This window comes from Pectinophora gossypiella, chromosome 20 (assembly GCF_024362695.1).
Source record: "Pectinophora gossypiella chromosome 20, ilPecGoss1.1, whole genome shotgun sequence".
Lineage (NCBI taxonomy): Eukaryota > Metazoa > Arthropoda > Insecta > Lepidoptera > Gelechiidae > Pectinophora > Pectinophora gossypiella.
Window position 1 is genome coordinate 10,246,440 of NC_065423.1, and position 18,657 is coordinate 10,265,096.

The 18,657-nt window shown below is 34.0% G+C and overlaps 2 protein-coding genes across 2 annotated transcripts in view; one reads left to right on the forward strand and one right to left on the reverse strand.

Moving 5' to 3' along the window:
- The window catches only part of LOC126376300 (neo-calmodulin), a 49,276-nt gene that overhangs the window by 18,737 nt on the left and 11,882 nt on the right, over nt 1-18,657 (reverse strand). The window lies entirely within an intron of this gene.
- LOC126376332 (uncharacterized) lies at nt 3,304-4,515 on the forward strand. Its single transcript, XM_050023665.1, has 2 exons — nt 3,304-3,952; nt 4,121-4,515. The coding sequence occupies exons 1-2, from the start codon at nt 3,661-3,663 to the stop codon at nt 4,129-4,131; spliced, it is 303 nt and encodes a 100-aa protein (XP_049879622.1). The 5' UTR covers nt 3,304-3,660; the 3' UTR covers nt 4,132-4,515.

The following is an 18,657-nucleotide window of genomic DNA, read 5'->3' on the forward strand; positions in this document are numbered from 1 at the left end:
GTAATTTGTATTTAGAAATAAATATTAATAAATATAACCCTTTGAGAGCATCTGGGTTTATTGAGCTTCCACAAAGTATTAAAATGAAACGCGCCTGTATAAACATAAAAAATAATGATAATTTTTGTTTTTTATGGTGCATTATGGCGGCATTGTTTCCAACCAAGTACAATTCAAATCGACCTTCTTCTTATCCTCATTTTGAAACTACACTCAGTACGAAAGGTATGACTTTCCCCGTAAGTTTGTCTGATGTCAAGGTTTTTGAAAAAAACAACCCAAGAGTTAGTGTGAATATCTATGGACTCAAAAACAAAAAAACTGTCGTAGGTCCCTTGTACAAGTCGGTTCATAAAAAGAAAAAGCATGTTAATTTGTTATTACTCGAAAACGGGTTACGATCACATTATTGTTTGATAAAGGATTTGAGTCGACTTATTAGAACACAGGTTACAAAGCATCATGGAAAAATATTTTTTTGTGATGACTGTATGAACTTTTTTTCTAGCGAAAACAAATTAGATTCTCATGCATGCGGAAGAGTCAAAACAGTTTTGCCTGAAAAAGGTTCATTGATACAGTTTCAACACTTCGAACGAATGCAAGATATGCCGTTTGTAATTTATGCTGATTTCGAATCTCTGCTACAACCGACCCCTGACGCGCAAAACTCTGAATGTACCGAAAATATTCAAAAACACGTTCCCGCGGCGTTTGGTTACTACATAGTTTGCTCGTATGATTCATCTTTAAATAAGTACGTATCTTTCCGAGGGCCCGATTGTGTTCAAAATTTTATTGAAAATCTAGAAAATGATGTATCTTGGATAAATACAATTTTACAAAATCAACATAAAATGTTGCCATTGACCGAACAAGAACTGGAAAGTTTTTTAACATCCAAAAATTGTTACTTGTGTAATAAATTATTATTTGAAGATAAGGTTAGAGATCATTGTCATTTGACAGGTCGTTATCGAGGTCCTGCTCATTCCTATTGTAATATTCAGTTCAAGCTTCCAAAATTTTTGCCTGTGTTTTTTCACAACTTGTCAGGTTACGACAGTCATTTATTTATTCGAGAATTAGGTGAGATGCCAGGTAACCTCAATTTACTAGCAAAAACAAAAGAAAATTATATTTCTTTTACTAAATTATTTTCATTAGGTAACAATCAGTATATGCCCATACGTTTTGTAGATTCTTTTAGGTTTTTGGGTACGAGTTTAGAGAAAGCGGCAGAGAATTTAAATAAAAGTGACTTTATCCATTTATCGCATTTTTATCCATTAAAAGAACAATTTGATTTATTAACGCGCAAAGGCATTTACCCCTATGAATATATGTGCGATTGGAAATGTTATACAGAAGTCGAATTGCCGCCTCGTCATCAGTTTTATAGTAGTTTAACGGATGAGACTATTTCAGAGTCTGATTATGCACATACTCATAAAGTGTGGAAAACATTTCATTTAAAAAATCTTGGTGAATATACGGACTTATACTTAAAATCTGATGTTATTTTACTGACAGATATTTTTGAAAGCTTCAGACACACCTGTAAAAATAATTATAGACTGGACCCTGCTTTTTATGTGTCTGCGCCTAGCTTGAGTCTTGATGCTATGTTACTCAAAACAGGAGTTAAGTTAGAACTAATCGATGACCTCGAAATGATTCGGATGATTCAAAGCGGCATCCGTGGGGGTGTTTGCTTGTGTTCCACACGTTACGCTAAAGCTAATAATAAGTACTTATCTAATTACAACCCAACTTCGCAAATAACTATTTACTTTACATAGACTGTAATAATTTATATGGATATGCTATGTGTAGTCATTTACCATATTCTGATTTTGAATTAATTGAAAACCCTAAACTAGAATGTTTAGATATACTAAATATACCAGATGACTCAGAAGTTGGTTATATTTTAGAGGTAGACTTAGTATACCCTGACCATTTACATGATCTTCATAATGACATACCTTTTTGTCCTCAAAAGTTTACACCGCCTGGATCAAAAACTTGTAAATTGATACCAAATTTGTATGACAAGTTCAAGTATGTTATACATTACATTCATCTGAAAACATGTTTAAAACATGGCTTACATTTAAAGCATATTCATAGAGCTATCAAATTTAAACAGAGTCCTTATTTGAGACAGTACATAGACCTGAACACAAAGTTGCGGCAAAAAGCAAAATCGCAATTTGAACAAGACTTCTTCAAGCTACTAAATAACAGCATTTTCGGGAAAACTTTAGAAGACACCGAAAAAAGGTTAAATGTGAAGCTAATAAACCAATGGTTTGATAACCACAATAAAACCAAGAAACGTTATACGGCAGAGCAACTTATAGCTAGGCCCAACTACCACAGTTCCACTATATTCACAGAGAATTTGGTAGCGATTCAAATGAAACCTGAAATAATTACTCTTGACAAACCTATTTACATAGGATTTACCGTATTAGAAATATCAAAAAGTCATATGTATGATTTTCACTATTCTGTCATTAAACCTTTTTACGGTTCCCACTTAAAGCTTTGCTATACGGATACAGACAGTTTTTTATACTCTATACAAACAAAAGATGTATATCAAGATATAAGACAACATTTTCAGCAGTATTTTGATACAAGTAATTATAAAGACGACAATATCTTTGGTATAATGAAGCAGAATAAAAAAGTACCTGGATTATTTAAAGACGAATTAGGAGGGCAACTTATTGTTGAATTTGTTGGTTTAAGATCTAAACTTTACTCTATTAAAACAGAAGCAACAGAATTAAAAAAAGCTAAAGGTACCAAAAAAGCTGTCATCAAAAAACTTAGTTTTGATGATTATAAGACTGTATTACTAGATAATTGCTTAATAAAGAAGAAAAATCTGATATTTAAATCGCTGAAGCATGAGATATTTACACAGTCGCTTAAAAAAGTAGCTTTGTCCTTTAACGACGATAAGCGCATTGTATTAAAAGACAAAATCTCTACTCTCTCGTGGGGTCATGAGTCTATTTTACTTTAAGTATTTTAATGTATCTAATTGTAATTATGTGTAAATAGTATTTAAGAAATTAGGTGCCACCGAAAGGTTTCTTGTTTATATAAATCATATTGTATTTATTATGTCAGGATCGAAACAAAAAGAAACAATAAAATGAATTCCATAATCTCTGTTTATACCCAGTGAGAAACAGTTGAGAGTTTATGTTTGTAATTTTTGTGTGTTTAGAGTAAGGTTTTGATTTATACTTAAGATTTTAGTGTAAGTTTAATCTAATAAAGTGTTTAATGTACCTTATGTTTATTGTTTTATTTAAATTACCATCCATTCTACTAAACAAGTTAAAACAAGTTTCATTTTCTTTTTGGACAAGTCGAGACATGTTATTTTAAAAGTAGGTAGATTAATTACATAGCAGTCCAACTGATACAGTTATTTGTAACATGAGCTATAAGGCGAATCCTGTATGACAAAATGAATAAGTTATACTATTGCTTATTCGTTAAATTATGCTCTGTTAGTTGGATTTCGCAAGTGTAATTAGACTCAGCAGATTTATTGTGTTTTAAAATCATTAATTCATTCTGTCGTCTACTTTCATATCAACCAGTTCTACTGTCCAATTTTCAATTTACTTAATCATGTCGAGAAGGCAGCAACAATTATCTTCGCCAGAAGCTTCGGTTATCATAAATATGAGCCCAGAAATCCCTAAATATATAATTAGGCTAGAAATCTTGCGTGCGGAAGAGACAGATAGTGAAGTAAACGTGAAACTTAACTCGAAAGCTCAGTACGTTGTTCACAATGAACATGATAACATCCTATACAAGGCACTTCGGCTTATGTACCAAATGGGTGCTGAAGTGGCAGCAAGAAACGAAAGTTCAGGCAATATAGTACAGACTCATCACCAGTCGTACTCACCATCAGGTAAGCATTCATAATTTTTATTTAGTGAGTAATTAGCCGTTCTTGGTCTACAACGTGTCATCAATTTTATTTATTTAACTTATAGTAAGTGTTAGTGAGTTTTAAGTTCAAAGATGTGTTTTTGTAATAGCAACGAGTAGATATTAATTTATTTCTCTTTTGTTTCAGATAACCGGTGATTGCGCAGATTTCTGGATTGCGAAATTTACCTACTATTAATTTATCATGAAATCTTTAAGGATAGGCGAAAACCCTAATACAAACAGTTGTCTCAAAATTAAAAGAAACTCGAATAAAAATAAACCTCTTCAATCTTTTGTAATTAGAAAAGAGCTAAGAAAAGGAATTCGTCTTATCAAAATAACCATCCAGGACTTGAACGAAGAAGCATTATCATCATCCCAGACAGCAAATAGTGACAGTGTTGTGTTAAGTGCGCAGTACGTTGTCAAAGACGTCGTTGATGACATTTTCGACCAAACAGAAAGCATAGTTAACAAAATATCAAAAAAGTTGAGTAGTGATGATATATTTTACAGTTTTTAAAGGAATATTTTGTATTTTTGTTTGATATATTTACTAAACTGTATATTTTTATTAATTTGTTGTTATGAAAATAGACAACGTTGTCATCAATATGTAATAAATAATGAATTAAGAAGTAGATGTTTCATTTCATGCCTACCTTAATATCTAATATTAAATCAAACAAATCATCTTAGTCACATTTATCTTTATTGTTATAAAAATGTTTGAAAAGATACACATTATTGTCTATATACCAATTTATTAAACATAAAACGTTCTGAAGTGCACACTGTTTTAAATGATGAACACATCTTAAGTTTTTAATAATACAGTATTTTTCATGCAATTTAATCAAACTTGGACAACCTTCCTCTCCTATGTCAACAATATTACAATCTACACACAAGTTTTTAATCCACTTAATTTTTTCTCTACCTTTAACAAATACATTTTTATTTTTTAAGTAAACTGGTATTAAACGTAGAAATTCACGATAGTCTACGAAACCTTCACTCCAAAATAGTCCTCGATACCTTTCTAACCACCTCACTTGTTTTCTTTCTTCAGTTGACAAAGTAGAGTATGCAAAGGGTGGTTTCACTAAAAAATTTTGAGTAGACACCTTTGTTGCTATTGCACACTCCTTCACAATAAAGTTATTATTAATATCTTTAAATCCTTGAAGATCAACGAAGATGATGTTTGTGTTCATGATATTTTTTTTACTATGCTGCTTAAAGGTTTGTACTCAAAAATACAATCGTTTAATATTAAACAATAAGCTGCAGTCTGATCAGGTATATCTTGGTCAGCTTCTATTTCAACTCTGACATCTACTGAGCCTTTTAAAGTTTCTTGTTGTCGACAGCAGTCAATGACAAAAAGGGGGGCAATATCTTTAAATTCTTTCAGACTTAACAACGGCTCAGCACGTCGTCCGTAATACGACTGTTGGAATCTTGTATACAACTCGTATAATAAAGATATTTTATTGTCAGAAAAACTTACATTCAAATTTTCATATGGATAATATATTTGATTCAAGAACACTTTAACACCAGTTACATTACAATGGTCAAACTCTGACATAGAACTCTTTACATTTTGTTTTCTATTCGTTTGTAATCCAATTATTATAAAGCGTGGTTTTTCTATTTGAGAAGACGTTTTGATTGACCAAGTATGTTTTTGCGTTTTAGGAAGCAAAGGATACTCATAAACATCCCAATTTCTAAAAGCTAAGGTGATAGAACGGTCTCTCTCTAAATGTTTCAGTAGGTTAACTCTCTCGCGATCAGAAACTTTAATGTGAGGTACACGCCAAACTATTTTGGTGATAATAATATCATCTACTACTTCTCCAGTGCTCAGTCGTAAAGCATTTAAGTTAGTATTACTTCTTAATAAAACCAACTCGTGTTTACAGTTTATTATGATTTTTTTATAATCCTCTGCAAAACCTAATATTTTATTTAAAGGTATAGATACAGAAAATATTCCACTATTGATATTCTTAGAACCATTAATTGACCAACCCCATATTTTTGCTGATTTTGATTCATTTTCATTCATAGACAAATATGATTTCATAGTTGTTGTTATACCGGCATTTTTAATTTTATCAATTTCTATTCCATTTAATTCGTAACGAATATCTTGGAACAAAAATAAGATAGCATTATTGATAAAATGTATGTCTGTAACCGTTGCTTTATCATCATTTTTGTATACGTTTACTTTACCCTCTATGAATAAAGTACTCATGGAAGGCAACACATACAAATCTTGCTGATTAATAGGGATCCGGATTTCATCGTTCTTGTTGAAACTTGTTACATATGGTTTGTAGGAATGAAATTCGAAACTTTCAATGCTGTTATCAGACACTGGGGACTCTAACACGTTTAAAATATTCATTTTAATAAACCAATTAATTTAAGAAATTGTTTATTTTCTTTAGATATTTTTTTAAGCCTTTTCGTAGGTGTTATTTTTCGCGAAGCGCTTTGTAAACTAACAGTATTTTGAATTGTTGTCGTGGTTTTATTGTAAACTAACATTTTTTCCTGAGATGTAAATACAACTGTATTTCCTCACCGCGTAAATTAACTAAATTGTTTTTTGCGTCGAGCAGTCTTATATTTATTTGGCTAACTGAGTTTTGATTAACAGGAAAATAAATTAAGTTTTGCCAGCCTGGTGGTACATTAGGCACGAATTCATAAATTATATGACTGGGTACTCCATTAACGAAGGAGCCACTAACAATATCACACTCTATTCGCACAATAGTTGTAGCTATAATATTAACTGGAAAGTGCGACTCATGTAAGGTTTCTGATTTTAATATTTCTTTACTAAAACCAAATAGGTCACCAAACGAATTGTCCTTTTCAAAGTGTATGTCTTTTGAACTATAAAGTTTAGTTTTCAATGTGTTATTATTAGATGATAATCTTAATACACAATCTTTAACGTTTTTTTTTAAATAATCAAATATATCTTGGAGTTCATACGAACCCTCCGGTAGTTGAAGAATTCCATTTTCTCCGTAAAAGAACATATTATTTTCTGAATCGATGTTAGGTATTGAATTAAATGTCGAAAAATATAACAATGCACACTCATATTCTCCCTTCAAATCCAGAGCTGGTGAATAATATGTCGTCAACGTAGATTCGCATCCAGTTATAGACAGAGTGAAAGCCATTGTTGAAATGAATACTAATACGTGTTGTGTATCATTTTATTTTATACTCTTTCCAAAAGTTTTTTAAAAATTTAATACATAAGTGACCACAATTGGTGGTACCGAATGTTTGAAATTGACAGTAATTATAATTAATCAAAGTGTCCTTCAAGTAGTGAATTAGCTCTAGAGGAGGTTTCAGGTTACCGAAACTATCAAAATATTGGCAGTAATTATTTACTTTAGCGTAAGCTACCCAATGAGTACCAGAATTTTTAGAACTATCTAGGTTCAAAACAGCGCATTCAATTTTTCTGGGCTTTCTTGGCAGACTATCTCTCATAAAAACACCACGAAAATAAGGCAAGTTTTGAGTATGTTCTAATATGTCGATATTGGTTAGAGCTCGTGTGGGTAGCCGCTTTTTCAGTTTTTTGGATGGGTTAGATATAATCCACTCCCTTTCTTGTAGGGTTTTACATAAAGCCCTTTTCCAATAGCAATAGATTCCATCATCTTATTGTGTCGTTCAGATTCTTTAAGATTTTGTTGTGCTGATTTGTAATCGTTTACTGCTTTAGCAATACCAGCCGCACCACCAGCTAGAGTGCCAAGTGCTGATAATCCAGCAAATATAGGTATCAATGGTAATATTCCACCAGTCTTTTTTGGAATGGGAATTAAGCGCGGTAAATGTACTCCTTTTTTCTTGTTGAAGATCTTTTTTGCTGCTAGGTAAGCAATCTTTATTGCCGTTTTGTTGTCCTTGCATTTTATTTTTTTCAAATGTGTACGTATTTTACTAACGCCATTCTTAAATGCATTAATACCAGCACCGGCTTTTAATTTGGCCTTCATAGCATTCTTTACTAACCATGAAGCCATTTTCTCACCCTTTCCTGCATCCTTCGATCTCAATCTTTGACGCGCAATTTTCATTAGTTCAAAATCTGCTTTATGTCTAATATCTAAATTCTTGTTAGTGTAAGCTATGTCGTGATGCATGCAACCTTCATCTAACTTATTTATTCCTCTATCGCCTCTCAATAATCTTTTCTTTAGTTTTGTTCCTGGGCCGCAGAATTGATAACCTGGTAAATGTAACTCGACTGGCAAATTACTTATTATGTTATTTAGAAGACCACTTCCTTTCATTGATAGAAATTTAATGAGACAATATAACGGTTATCTTTCTTTTATACATCCTATTTCAAATCATTTATGCTAATCCGGCTATTCTCATTTTTATTTAATCCCAACCATTTTACAAAAAGTTTATTACCTTTTCTTTTAATAACCTTTTCAATCAAGTACACATCTGGAAATTTTGTTTTTTGTAGTTCATATTCGTAAAATGAACCAAGAATATTTTCTTTATTTTTGTCTTGTAAATGATAGGTTATGGGATTAGTGTTGTTAACTTTCACTATATTAAATATTTCTGTAGACCAGTTCGGTGTGTACCCTTTATAAAAGTCACTTTTGTGCTTGCTAATGCGTACTTGGTCACCAATTTGGTATTTTGCTTTTGTTTTTTTTCTTTTAACTTGTGAACTGAGGATGTTTTCTTTTATAATGTGTTCATTTTCCTTATTTACATCTATCGGTTTAAATTTAGTAGTACGATGCACACTATTGTTATACGATGTAACAGCTAAATTTAAAATTTTCGGCACCCATTTATATTTGCCTTCTAAGCTAAAATATTTATACAGTTTACTTTTTAACGTTCTGATCAATCGCTCCACTATTGAGGCCTTTTTTGTAGAAAATGTTGAATAATGTTTAATACCATACTGCTTCATCAAATTTTGGAAAGAAGCGTTAAAAAACTCCTTTCCTTGATCTGTTTGTAAAAAAGAAGGAGTGCGTGCAGAACTATCTAAAATATTTAGCATAGCTTGCACAATCATATTTTTTGCTTTTGATTTTATTGGTATAGCCCAAGAAAACTTAGAAAAAGTATCAATTACAACCAGTATGTACTTAAAACCACTATTATAATGAGAAAATTTTTGCATGTCAATAAGGTCTGCTTGCCATAAATCATCGATTCCTTTAATAACTGTTGGTCGACGAGGAAAATTCCGTCTCGCAGGTTTATGTAGTTCTTCCACGATACTCTGTTTACTCATGCTGCTTTTTTAGAGGTATTTTTGTTTGATATAGTTGCAATTATTTTATCGATTTCAGGCTTATTATAATAGCTAGCTGACAAAGCTACATATAATTGTTCTTTAAACTGTTTTAAATAAGAGTCTATTTCACTTTTAACTTTCTGTTCAAATTCTTTGGTAGAATATATTTGTTTCAGTTTCGTTTCAATGTATTGTTTATTAACTGCTTCATCATTAAATGACGGAGAAGGTAGTCCTCGTAAGCGTGTGAGCTTTAAATCAAAGTCTCCTGTATCTGATTTCACTAAAGTATCATTTAATGCTTCGAAATAATCTGATAGACGTAAACGTTTATGTACGTGATGACCAAATTTATCTATGTTCATTTTTTGTGTTAACAAATGCACAAATAGAAGTCAACTGTACAAATTTTGTCATTATATCTTATTTTATTTAATAATATTAGCTTGACGCAATTCTTCTATAATTGAAATAATTTCATTATCCAACCCAGTGTTGCCAGCGTCACGGGATGCAACAAGCAATTTTAACCTTTCTACCAATTCGTTAGGATCATCCCAATAAACGAAATCTGTATTTTGATTTACTTTCTTTAACAGGGGAAGACCTCTTCCTTGTGTAAGATTTTCGGTACTTGAAAAATCTCTTTCTTTTGAATGTCTGAACAGCGGTTTTATAATACGTAAATACTTTAAACCCTTATTGCTCTTTATTGGTTTCTTTTGATCATAGTCTCTACGATGCGCGTTGGTTTCAAGCAACGCAACCTTATACGCTTGTTTATCCTGTTCTGTAACTAATGACAGATTAGGTGTCTTTTTTGTTAATAATTCCATAAAACCTGGAGTTTTTTCGAAATTAAGATTACCAATATGTAGACCATCTTCTTCATCTGACACTCGTGTAATACCCATCATAAGCTTTCCACGATCATATCTTAATCCAAAAGGAACATCTTGTATAACATCAGATGATAAAGACCACGATGATACATTTTTAAGTGGACTTGAATCCGACTCCAATGTTTTGAATGATTCATTACTAAAATTATTACTGCCGTATGAGTCGTTGACTGGAGTACTTAGGAGTGGGGGCTTAGGAGTAGCTTCTTTTAAATCATCTTCGCTCGAACAATCGTAACTACTATCGCTTTCGACTGATTCTTCTTTTTCAGTTTTAAAACTATTTTCAAAATCGTTTATATGGTCTTTCGCAGGCTTAGCTGCGATTTCCTTCAATGGTTTGGATATTGGTTCGAAAATAGTTTCTAAAATTTGTTCATTATTATTTTTAATATTCCTCATCATCTTCACTTTTTTCTTCACTGCAGATGCAGATTTTATGATTCGTTGTTTAAGGTCTTTTTCCATTTGGGATTGACTTCGGTGCTGTTTAGTATGCAAATGAAAGCCAAAATCCAATGATGTATTTAATATACCAATTCAATCGAGGACAATAAATGTATCAAAGGAGAATGGGCGAATCTGGTCCAAGAACCTCCACTGATGAGACTTATATGTAATGAAAGCTTATGCTTTCTCTATGAATCTGGCAAAGTTCTATCAGATTCTGTCCCGGGGTTCGTTTTTTACGGCCATGTTTGTCCTGGCTAAAAATGTGATAAAATACAGCGGGAGCTAAAATCGACTCAAGATTTGTTGCTGGATAACTAAGTCTACATAAATAATTATGTATCATATTGTATATCATTTTAAAGAGGATCTTTTCCAGAATCCGAAACATAAAAAAAAAACAAAAAAAAACTTTTTATAAGCGAATTATAGTCAATTTATATCTGCAGCGCCATTGTTTCTCGGTAGCTAAGTTCAAGTTTCATGCCTTTTACCCCTTCCAAAAGTATCTTACCGATTTTTTTTATATTGCTTCCGGAATTTGATCTGAGTGATAATAACAAGAAAAATAAATAGACACCTCTCCGATAGAGACCGCCTAAGCTATTTATTGCCTATTGCAAGAAATCGTCATCATTAATTAGCAAGTCATTACGGTATTGCATATAAGCTTATCAGCAACTTGGAACTTGGTCCAAGAACCTCCACTGGTGAGACTTGCATGTAATGATAGCTTATACTTGTCCTATGATTCTGGCAAAGTTCTATCAAACTCTGTCCTAGGATTTTTTTTACGGCCATGTTTGTCCTGAGTGTACAGTAGTGGACTGCAAAATCACCTCAGGATTTGTTGTCGAAAAACTATTTAACTAAGTCTATATACATAATTATATATCATAATGTATATCAATTTTAAAGGGGAAGGTTATCAGAATCAGAAACACAAATAAAAAAAATGCATTAAGTATGTAAACGACTTTTAGCCAACTCACGTCCGTAGCACCATTTTTCTCAGCAGCTACGTACGAGTTTCGCCCCTTCCAACCTTTCCAAAGAAGCCCAATCATTTTTTTCCTTCTTCTGATATTGCATTCTTAACCTGACAAGTGACAACAAAGAAAAAAAAATAAGAAGAAATAAAATAGATACCATTCCGATAGAGGCCGCGTGAGCAATGGACCTATTGCAAGATAACGTACTCAAAGGCTAGTCATTATAATCCAACAGACGTAACATGTTTAGAATGCGGGAGGACGCAAATGTAGTATGTTTTCTTTCACCACAATCTTGTTTTATTAATGCAGGCTTATATCTTGTATTATAAACAATGCCGAATGGTACAACAAACGTATCGTAAACGTAAGGTTGCCTGGTAGTAATTGCTACCTTGGCAATAAAGCCGCCTTTTGCACCAGTTATTGCCTGAACTTGTTTAATAAATGTGTTTCTTTTGTATACAATAGAGTCATTGTATTGAATCTTGATTAGAATGACTTATTTCTTGTTTCTCTCGTACTAAGCTGTATACTGTCAGTGTTAAAGAGACACATATTTCGTCTCTTTCGCATAAGGCGATGTACTACATTTCCGTCCCGCCGCATTCTAATCATGTTACGTCTGTTGGATTATAATGACTAGCCTTTGAGTACGTTATCTTGCAATAGGTCCATAGCTTACGCGGCCTCTATCGGAATGGTATCTATTTTATTTCTTGTTGTTGTCACTTGTCAGGTTAAGAATGCAATATCAGAAGAAGGAAAAAATGATTGGGCTTCTTTGGAAAGGTTGGAAGGGGCGAAACTCGTACGTAGCTGCTGAGAAAAATGGTGCTACGGACGTGAGTTGGCTAAAAGTCGTTTACATACTTAATGCATTTTTTTATTTGTGTTTCTGATTCTGATAACCTTCCCCTTTAAAATTGATATACATTATGATATATAATTATGTATATAGACTTAGTTAAATAGTTTTTCGACAACAAATCCTGAGGTGATTTTGCAGTCCACTACTGTACACTCAGGACAAACATGGCCGTAAAAAAACCCTAGGACAGACTTTGATAGAACTTTGCCAGAATCATAGGACAAGTATAAGCTATCATTACATGCAAGTCTCACCAGTGGAGGTTCTTGGACCAAGTTCCAAGTTGCTGATAAGCTTATATGCAATACCGTAATGACTTGCTAATGATGACGATTTCTTGCAATAGGCAATAGCTTAGGCGGTCTCTGTCGGAGAGGTGTCTATTTATTTTTCTTGTTATTATCACTCAGATCAAATTCCGGAAGCAATATAAAAAAAATCGGTAAGATACTTTTGGAAGGGGTAAAAGGCATGAAACTTGAACTTAGCTACCGAGAAACAATGGCGCTGCAGATATAAATTGACTATAATTCGCTTACAAAAAGATTTTTTTTTGTTTTTTTTTATGTTTCGGATTCTGGAAAAGATCCTCTCTATAATGATATACAATATGATACATAATTATTTATGTAGACTTAGTTATCCAGCAACAAATCTTGAGTCGATTTTAGCTCCCACTGTATTTTATCACATTTTTAGCCAGGACAAACATGGCCGTAAAAAAAGAACCCCGGGACAGAATCTGATAGAACTTTGCCAGAATCATAGGGAAAGCATAAGCTTTCAATACATATACGTCTCATCAGTGGAGGTTCTTGGACCAAGTTTCATACAAAAGTGCCCATTGTCATTTCATCCTATAACACCCATCATTCTTTTCACAGTCTTTATTAATCACAACATAACTGTATTGCTTTTTCCATACGTTAGAACACATTTCACGAAATTGTAACCAGGACATATCACATCCGACGTGTTCATCATAAACATGTCTTAAATTTATGTCATCTTGTTTAAACAGCACAATCAGATTCGTATTGTCTCTAATTAGTTGCTTTGGGATTTTAGTATATGTTTGATTTAAGTAAAAGCAATCTATATTTTTATGTCTACCCATAGAAAAGTAATCTCGAATGTTGTTTTGATTTTCGCAGGCTACGTCATCAAATATGATTATGGAATTGGGCTTAGCATGGTGAGGACTCAAAATTTCTTCATTTTCAGCATAGTTTTCAAGTGTTACATTTGGTACCAATTGTAATACCTTTTTTAAGAAGGTATATTTTGGTTGATAAAGAGATTTTGAATAAATATATAAGTTATCAAAACGCACACCGTCTTCATGTAATAAAAGACCTATCACTAAATTTGTTTTTCCACAATTTGACGGACCGCAAACTATGCATCGAATTGAATTTGGTAATAGTTTACCGTGACGGTGAACTTTAGTCCCATTCGTAAGAGGACAAACATTATTTAGGTTCAACGAATGTTTCTGTTTAATAAATTTCATCACACATGTGTACTCCGGAGCCGTCTGTCATGTAATAAAGTCTGTAGTAAAATGAATTCTTCGAGGGCTGCTGACCTACGTATAAAGGTTAAAAATGATTCCAGAACGAAACATCAAAATAAAAAATTCAAAATAAACACAGGTGTGTAGATTTTCAATTGCTAGACTGTCGAATCAGATTGCCCGTTAAAAATTGTAAGTGATCGCCATCAGTCTAGATACGGAACAGTCGGAATAGCCTCGACATATCTATTTACCTCAACGCTCTAGCAAGGCTGGAGCAATCGGCTCAGGTTATGTCAAAGTATAGTAAGTAGATCTGGAAGGTATGTGCGATCGAATCATTGACTGGAATTATAAATATATTGGTTTTCTGTATGAAGTGATATAGATATGTATCAAAATAATTATTGGGAATTTTAAATCGCTTGGAGCTCTGTTGATCGAACAGAGGCGAGGTCAATGGTGAGGTCAATGGAGCGAAAAGTGATTTAGAATTCCCAATAATAACCTACTAGTTGTACTTATAGTTTGCATTTTTATTGTTTACCCGCAATCTTTCAATTTAATTTTTTTTTACATTTTTCCTCGCCTTATGGTTGTCTGGAAGAAATCGCTTTAAGCGATAAGGCCGCCATTTGCCATGTACTTAGTTAAGAGACTTTTTGTAATTATTTATTTTTATTTTGGTGCAATAAAGTGTATTTGTATTGTATTGTATTGTATGGTACTTAAACATAGCTGGAAAGTGGGTGTATACCTATATACGTAAGTAAGTACAATATACCTACATTTCTACCTTCTACGGATGTTAGGTTGTCTTTTCGTCCATGACTGTGTAAGAATCGTTGTTTTACGTCGACCCCGGGACAAAATATAAAATCGATATACTATTTGCTAAAGAATTAAAGCACATAATAACGGGTTCTTACCGCGTTTAAATGGGGATATGAGACTCCCGATATTTCGACACTGTTGCAAGTGCCATGATCACGGGATGACTGATGAGATTGGAGTGGAGTAGGTAGATCCATAATTTTCTACGGGCAGACATATCTGTCTACCCTCTTTCTCTGCCGCTTGTTTATGTTTTTGATACCGGAATGTTCGGAACCATCTGAACTCGCACGAAACTCACTACGACAAACCGCACTCACTGTGTCCTCACGTTTTTTCACCACATTAGGCCGTTTCAAGCTTTTTACAACACCTACTACTGGATTCCACATACTCGACAACTTGAACCCGTCTTCCCTGTTGAAATTTTTATGTTTTCTGATTTCAATAGCCTCTTTTACGAGTCTGGGGATGTAATGACGTTCTGTCGATAATATTTGTGGATTGTTAAACTCGATCCAGTGGTTAGGGCCCGACTCCAGTACGTGCTCAGCTATAGCAGATTTCTGCACGTCGTTTTTCTTCATGGCACTAATATGTTCTTTAATCCGGCAAGAAATAGACCGTTTTGTTTGTCCGATGTACGAACTACCACAACTACAGTCTATTTTGTATACGCCGGGGCTCTCAAACGGAAAACAGTCTTTCGGGGAACGTAGACTCTGTGCAATTTTCTTTGAAGGAGTAAATATAGTTTTTATTAAATATTTACTTAAAATATTTCCTATCTTATCAGTAACTCCCTTCAGATATGGAAGAAATGCTGGCTGACGTTCAACCCTGGGTACGGTCGTCTTGACCTTTGGTTTTGCCCGCAAGGCTCTAACATCTATCCTATAACCATTGTTTCGAAGCACCTCCTGTACATGGCTAATTTCAGCGTCTATGTGCTCATTGTCGCATATGTCATATGCTCGGTTGGTTAAGGATGTTACTACCGCATTCAAATGGCGAGGGTGATGATGAGAGGTCCCCATTTAAACGCGGTAAGAACCCGTTATTATGTGCTTTAATTATGATAATAACCGCGTAAACTTAAAACAATGTATTTGCTAAAGAATTTTCCCGAGTGACCTTTTATGTACTAAGTATTTACACTGAAACGCTGGATGCCTTGAGCAAATCGATTTATTAAATTGAATTTCTGTGAGGAAAATTATAGGCCGTCGGGAATGTTAGTAAATATCTACCAAAACCAACGTTTAAAGTAATTATCACAGATCGTAAACTAACGACCTCTTGGTTCCGAAAAGAGATCTCCGGAGATCCGGATGCTGATTGTAGATTGATTGAGCCATGATAGCCCAGTTGGTAGAACGCTTGACTCTCAATTTGAGATCGCAAGTACGAATCCCACCATAGGCCAAGAATTTGTTTCCGAATTCATGTTTGGATCATAAATGATTGTCACATGCTCAGCGGTGAAAGAAAACATCGTGAGGAAACCCACATTCCCGAGAAATGTATTTCGGAGGTATATGATCTAACTTATATTGGGCTGGTTTTCCCTTCGCGGGTTGGAAGGTCAGACAGACAGTCGCTTCTGTAAAAAACCGGACCTGTCTTTTTTTTTTCATTCTATCCTTAAACTAAATACATGGTTTGAATGATGCCGTTAAACCACAGAGGTTTGTCTCGGCACCCATTCGTCGCATTAAAACAGAAAAAAATAATAAAAAATACAGAAAACATTCAAAGGAATCATACAAAATATGTAATAAATCTTAAGGTTAGGTAAGCGGACCCTGTGAAAAACAGGATAATTCTAGGGAGATGATGATGATGAGCTATGAATCTTCATCATCAGATTCACCTTTTCTAACCCAAAGTTCGTAATTCAATTCAATGGCCACGAGCAATTAGAAGACAAAACGTTTTTCAACAAAGCCGCGCTTATAGTCGAGTGCTTCCAATTCAAATTCAAATTCAAAAATATCTTTATTCAGTAGGTAACATAGTTACACTTTGAATCGTCAATTTTTACATAACGTACGTCTCATCCGCCTAAAACTACTGCAGCTTCTCACAACCTGTATAGCCGGGGAAAAGAAGCTGCAAGAAAAACCTCGGCACAGGGCCCTAGACGTTCTTTAAAAAAATAAACATAAAATATTGATATACAATTGAGTAATTTAGCTGCCTAATATCAGTTCTCAGACAGTTAATCCCAAGCATTCATATCTTCTAAATAATCACTAACTTTATAATAACCTTTTTTGTAAAGTTTTTGTTTAACTACTGTCTTAAAGCAGTTGAAAGGCAAATTCTGAATGTCAATGGGAATCTTATTGTATCCTTCCTAAGTGTTAGGCTACGTGAACATTTTTACAAATACCCTCATATACGCAAGAGGAACTATTGATCGCGTTTTCTGTTTTATTTATTACGCCCTCCGAGCCTCCAACCCGGCTTAACGTGGCAGGTACGAAACGTAAAGGCAGTAAAAATGCGACAATGTGTTACTCATTATGTCCTTTCTTCTTTATTTTAATTTTATTTTTATTTTATTTTTACATATTCGGGTTAACAACAGTTCATTGTTATATATTATTATGTTTAATTAAGGGAGTACAATTTTTGTGAAACCAATTATAGTTAACCACATTATAATTATTATTTTTTGACCAATCTAAGTGGATAAAGCTTCAACAAGAATACAAAATACCTAAAGCATGGGTGCATTTATAAGTGTGTGTATATATTATATATACACTTCTCATCAAAAAAATCGAAACACTTCCGTTTTCATTGTTTCTGTCCGAATTTAACACAAAAAAGAATTCATACGATGAAAAAAAATACATAAATGTATAGCTGGCAGTTTGGCCATTACAGTAATAAGCGAAAATTCTAAATTCAAAATTAGAATTTCATTTGTTTATCTTATAAACGAAATGAATCACTGTTTTGAGACAAATGTGTGTTTAGGGTTGGAGTACATTTAGCGTTTAAAAACTAAAAATTGGCGCCTATCCTTAAACTTTTTGTTTTTTATTTCAATACTGTGACTTTGGGACGTCTGAAAAAAGGTTTTTTTTCTAAAACGTATGGATACTTCGCCCACAGAAGCCGCCCAAGTTGTGGCATTGCTGGATTCTGGCCTTAGTCAGCGTGTTGTGGCTGCAAGACTGCATCTAAGCCTGTCGTCTGTTCATAGAGTCTATAAACGTTATCGGGAGACTGGTTTGTTCACGCGCCGTTCAGGATCTGGCAGGAATCGGGTCACTTCTGAGCGAGATGATCGATTTATTGTAACAACTTCTTTAAGAAATCGACGCCTTAACGCTTTTCAACTGCAGCAGCGGCTTCGTGTTGTACGAAGGGTGGCTGTAAGTGACTCTACAATTAGAAGAAGGTTGAAGGATCGTGGACTGGTACCGCATAAGCCAGCAAATGGGCCGAAATTAACTGCAGACCATCGAAGAGCGCGCCTTAACTTTGCACGTGAGCACCTAAATTGGTCATACCTACAGTGGAGCAAAGTTCTCTTTTCTGATGAGTGTAAAATTATGCTGTATGGTAACGACGGAAGGAACAAGGTCTACAGAAGAGACGGAGAACGCTATGCACAATGCTGCATTGAAGAAAAGGTCAGCTATGGTGGCGGTTCGTGGACGGTTTGGGGAGGAATCAGCGCCGACGGTAAGACAGAGCTTGCTTTCGTGTCTGGGCCACGTCTGCCTGCACTAAACTGTCATCGGTACGTCGAAGAGTGTCTCGAGCCT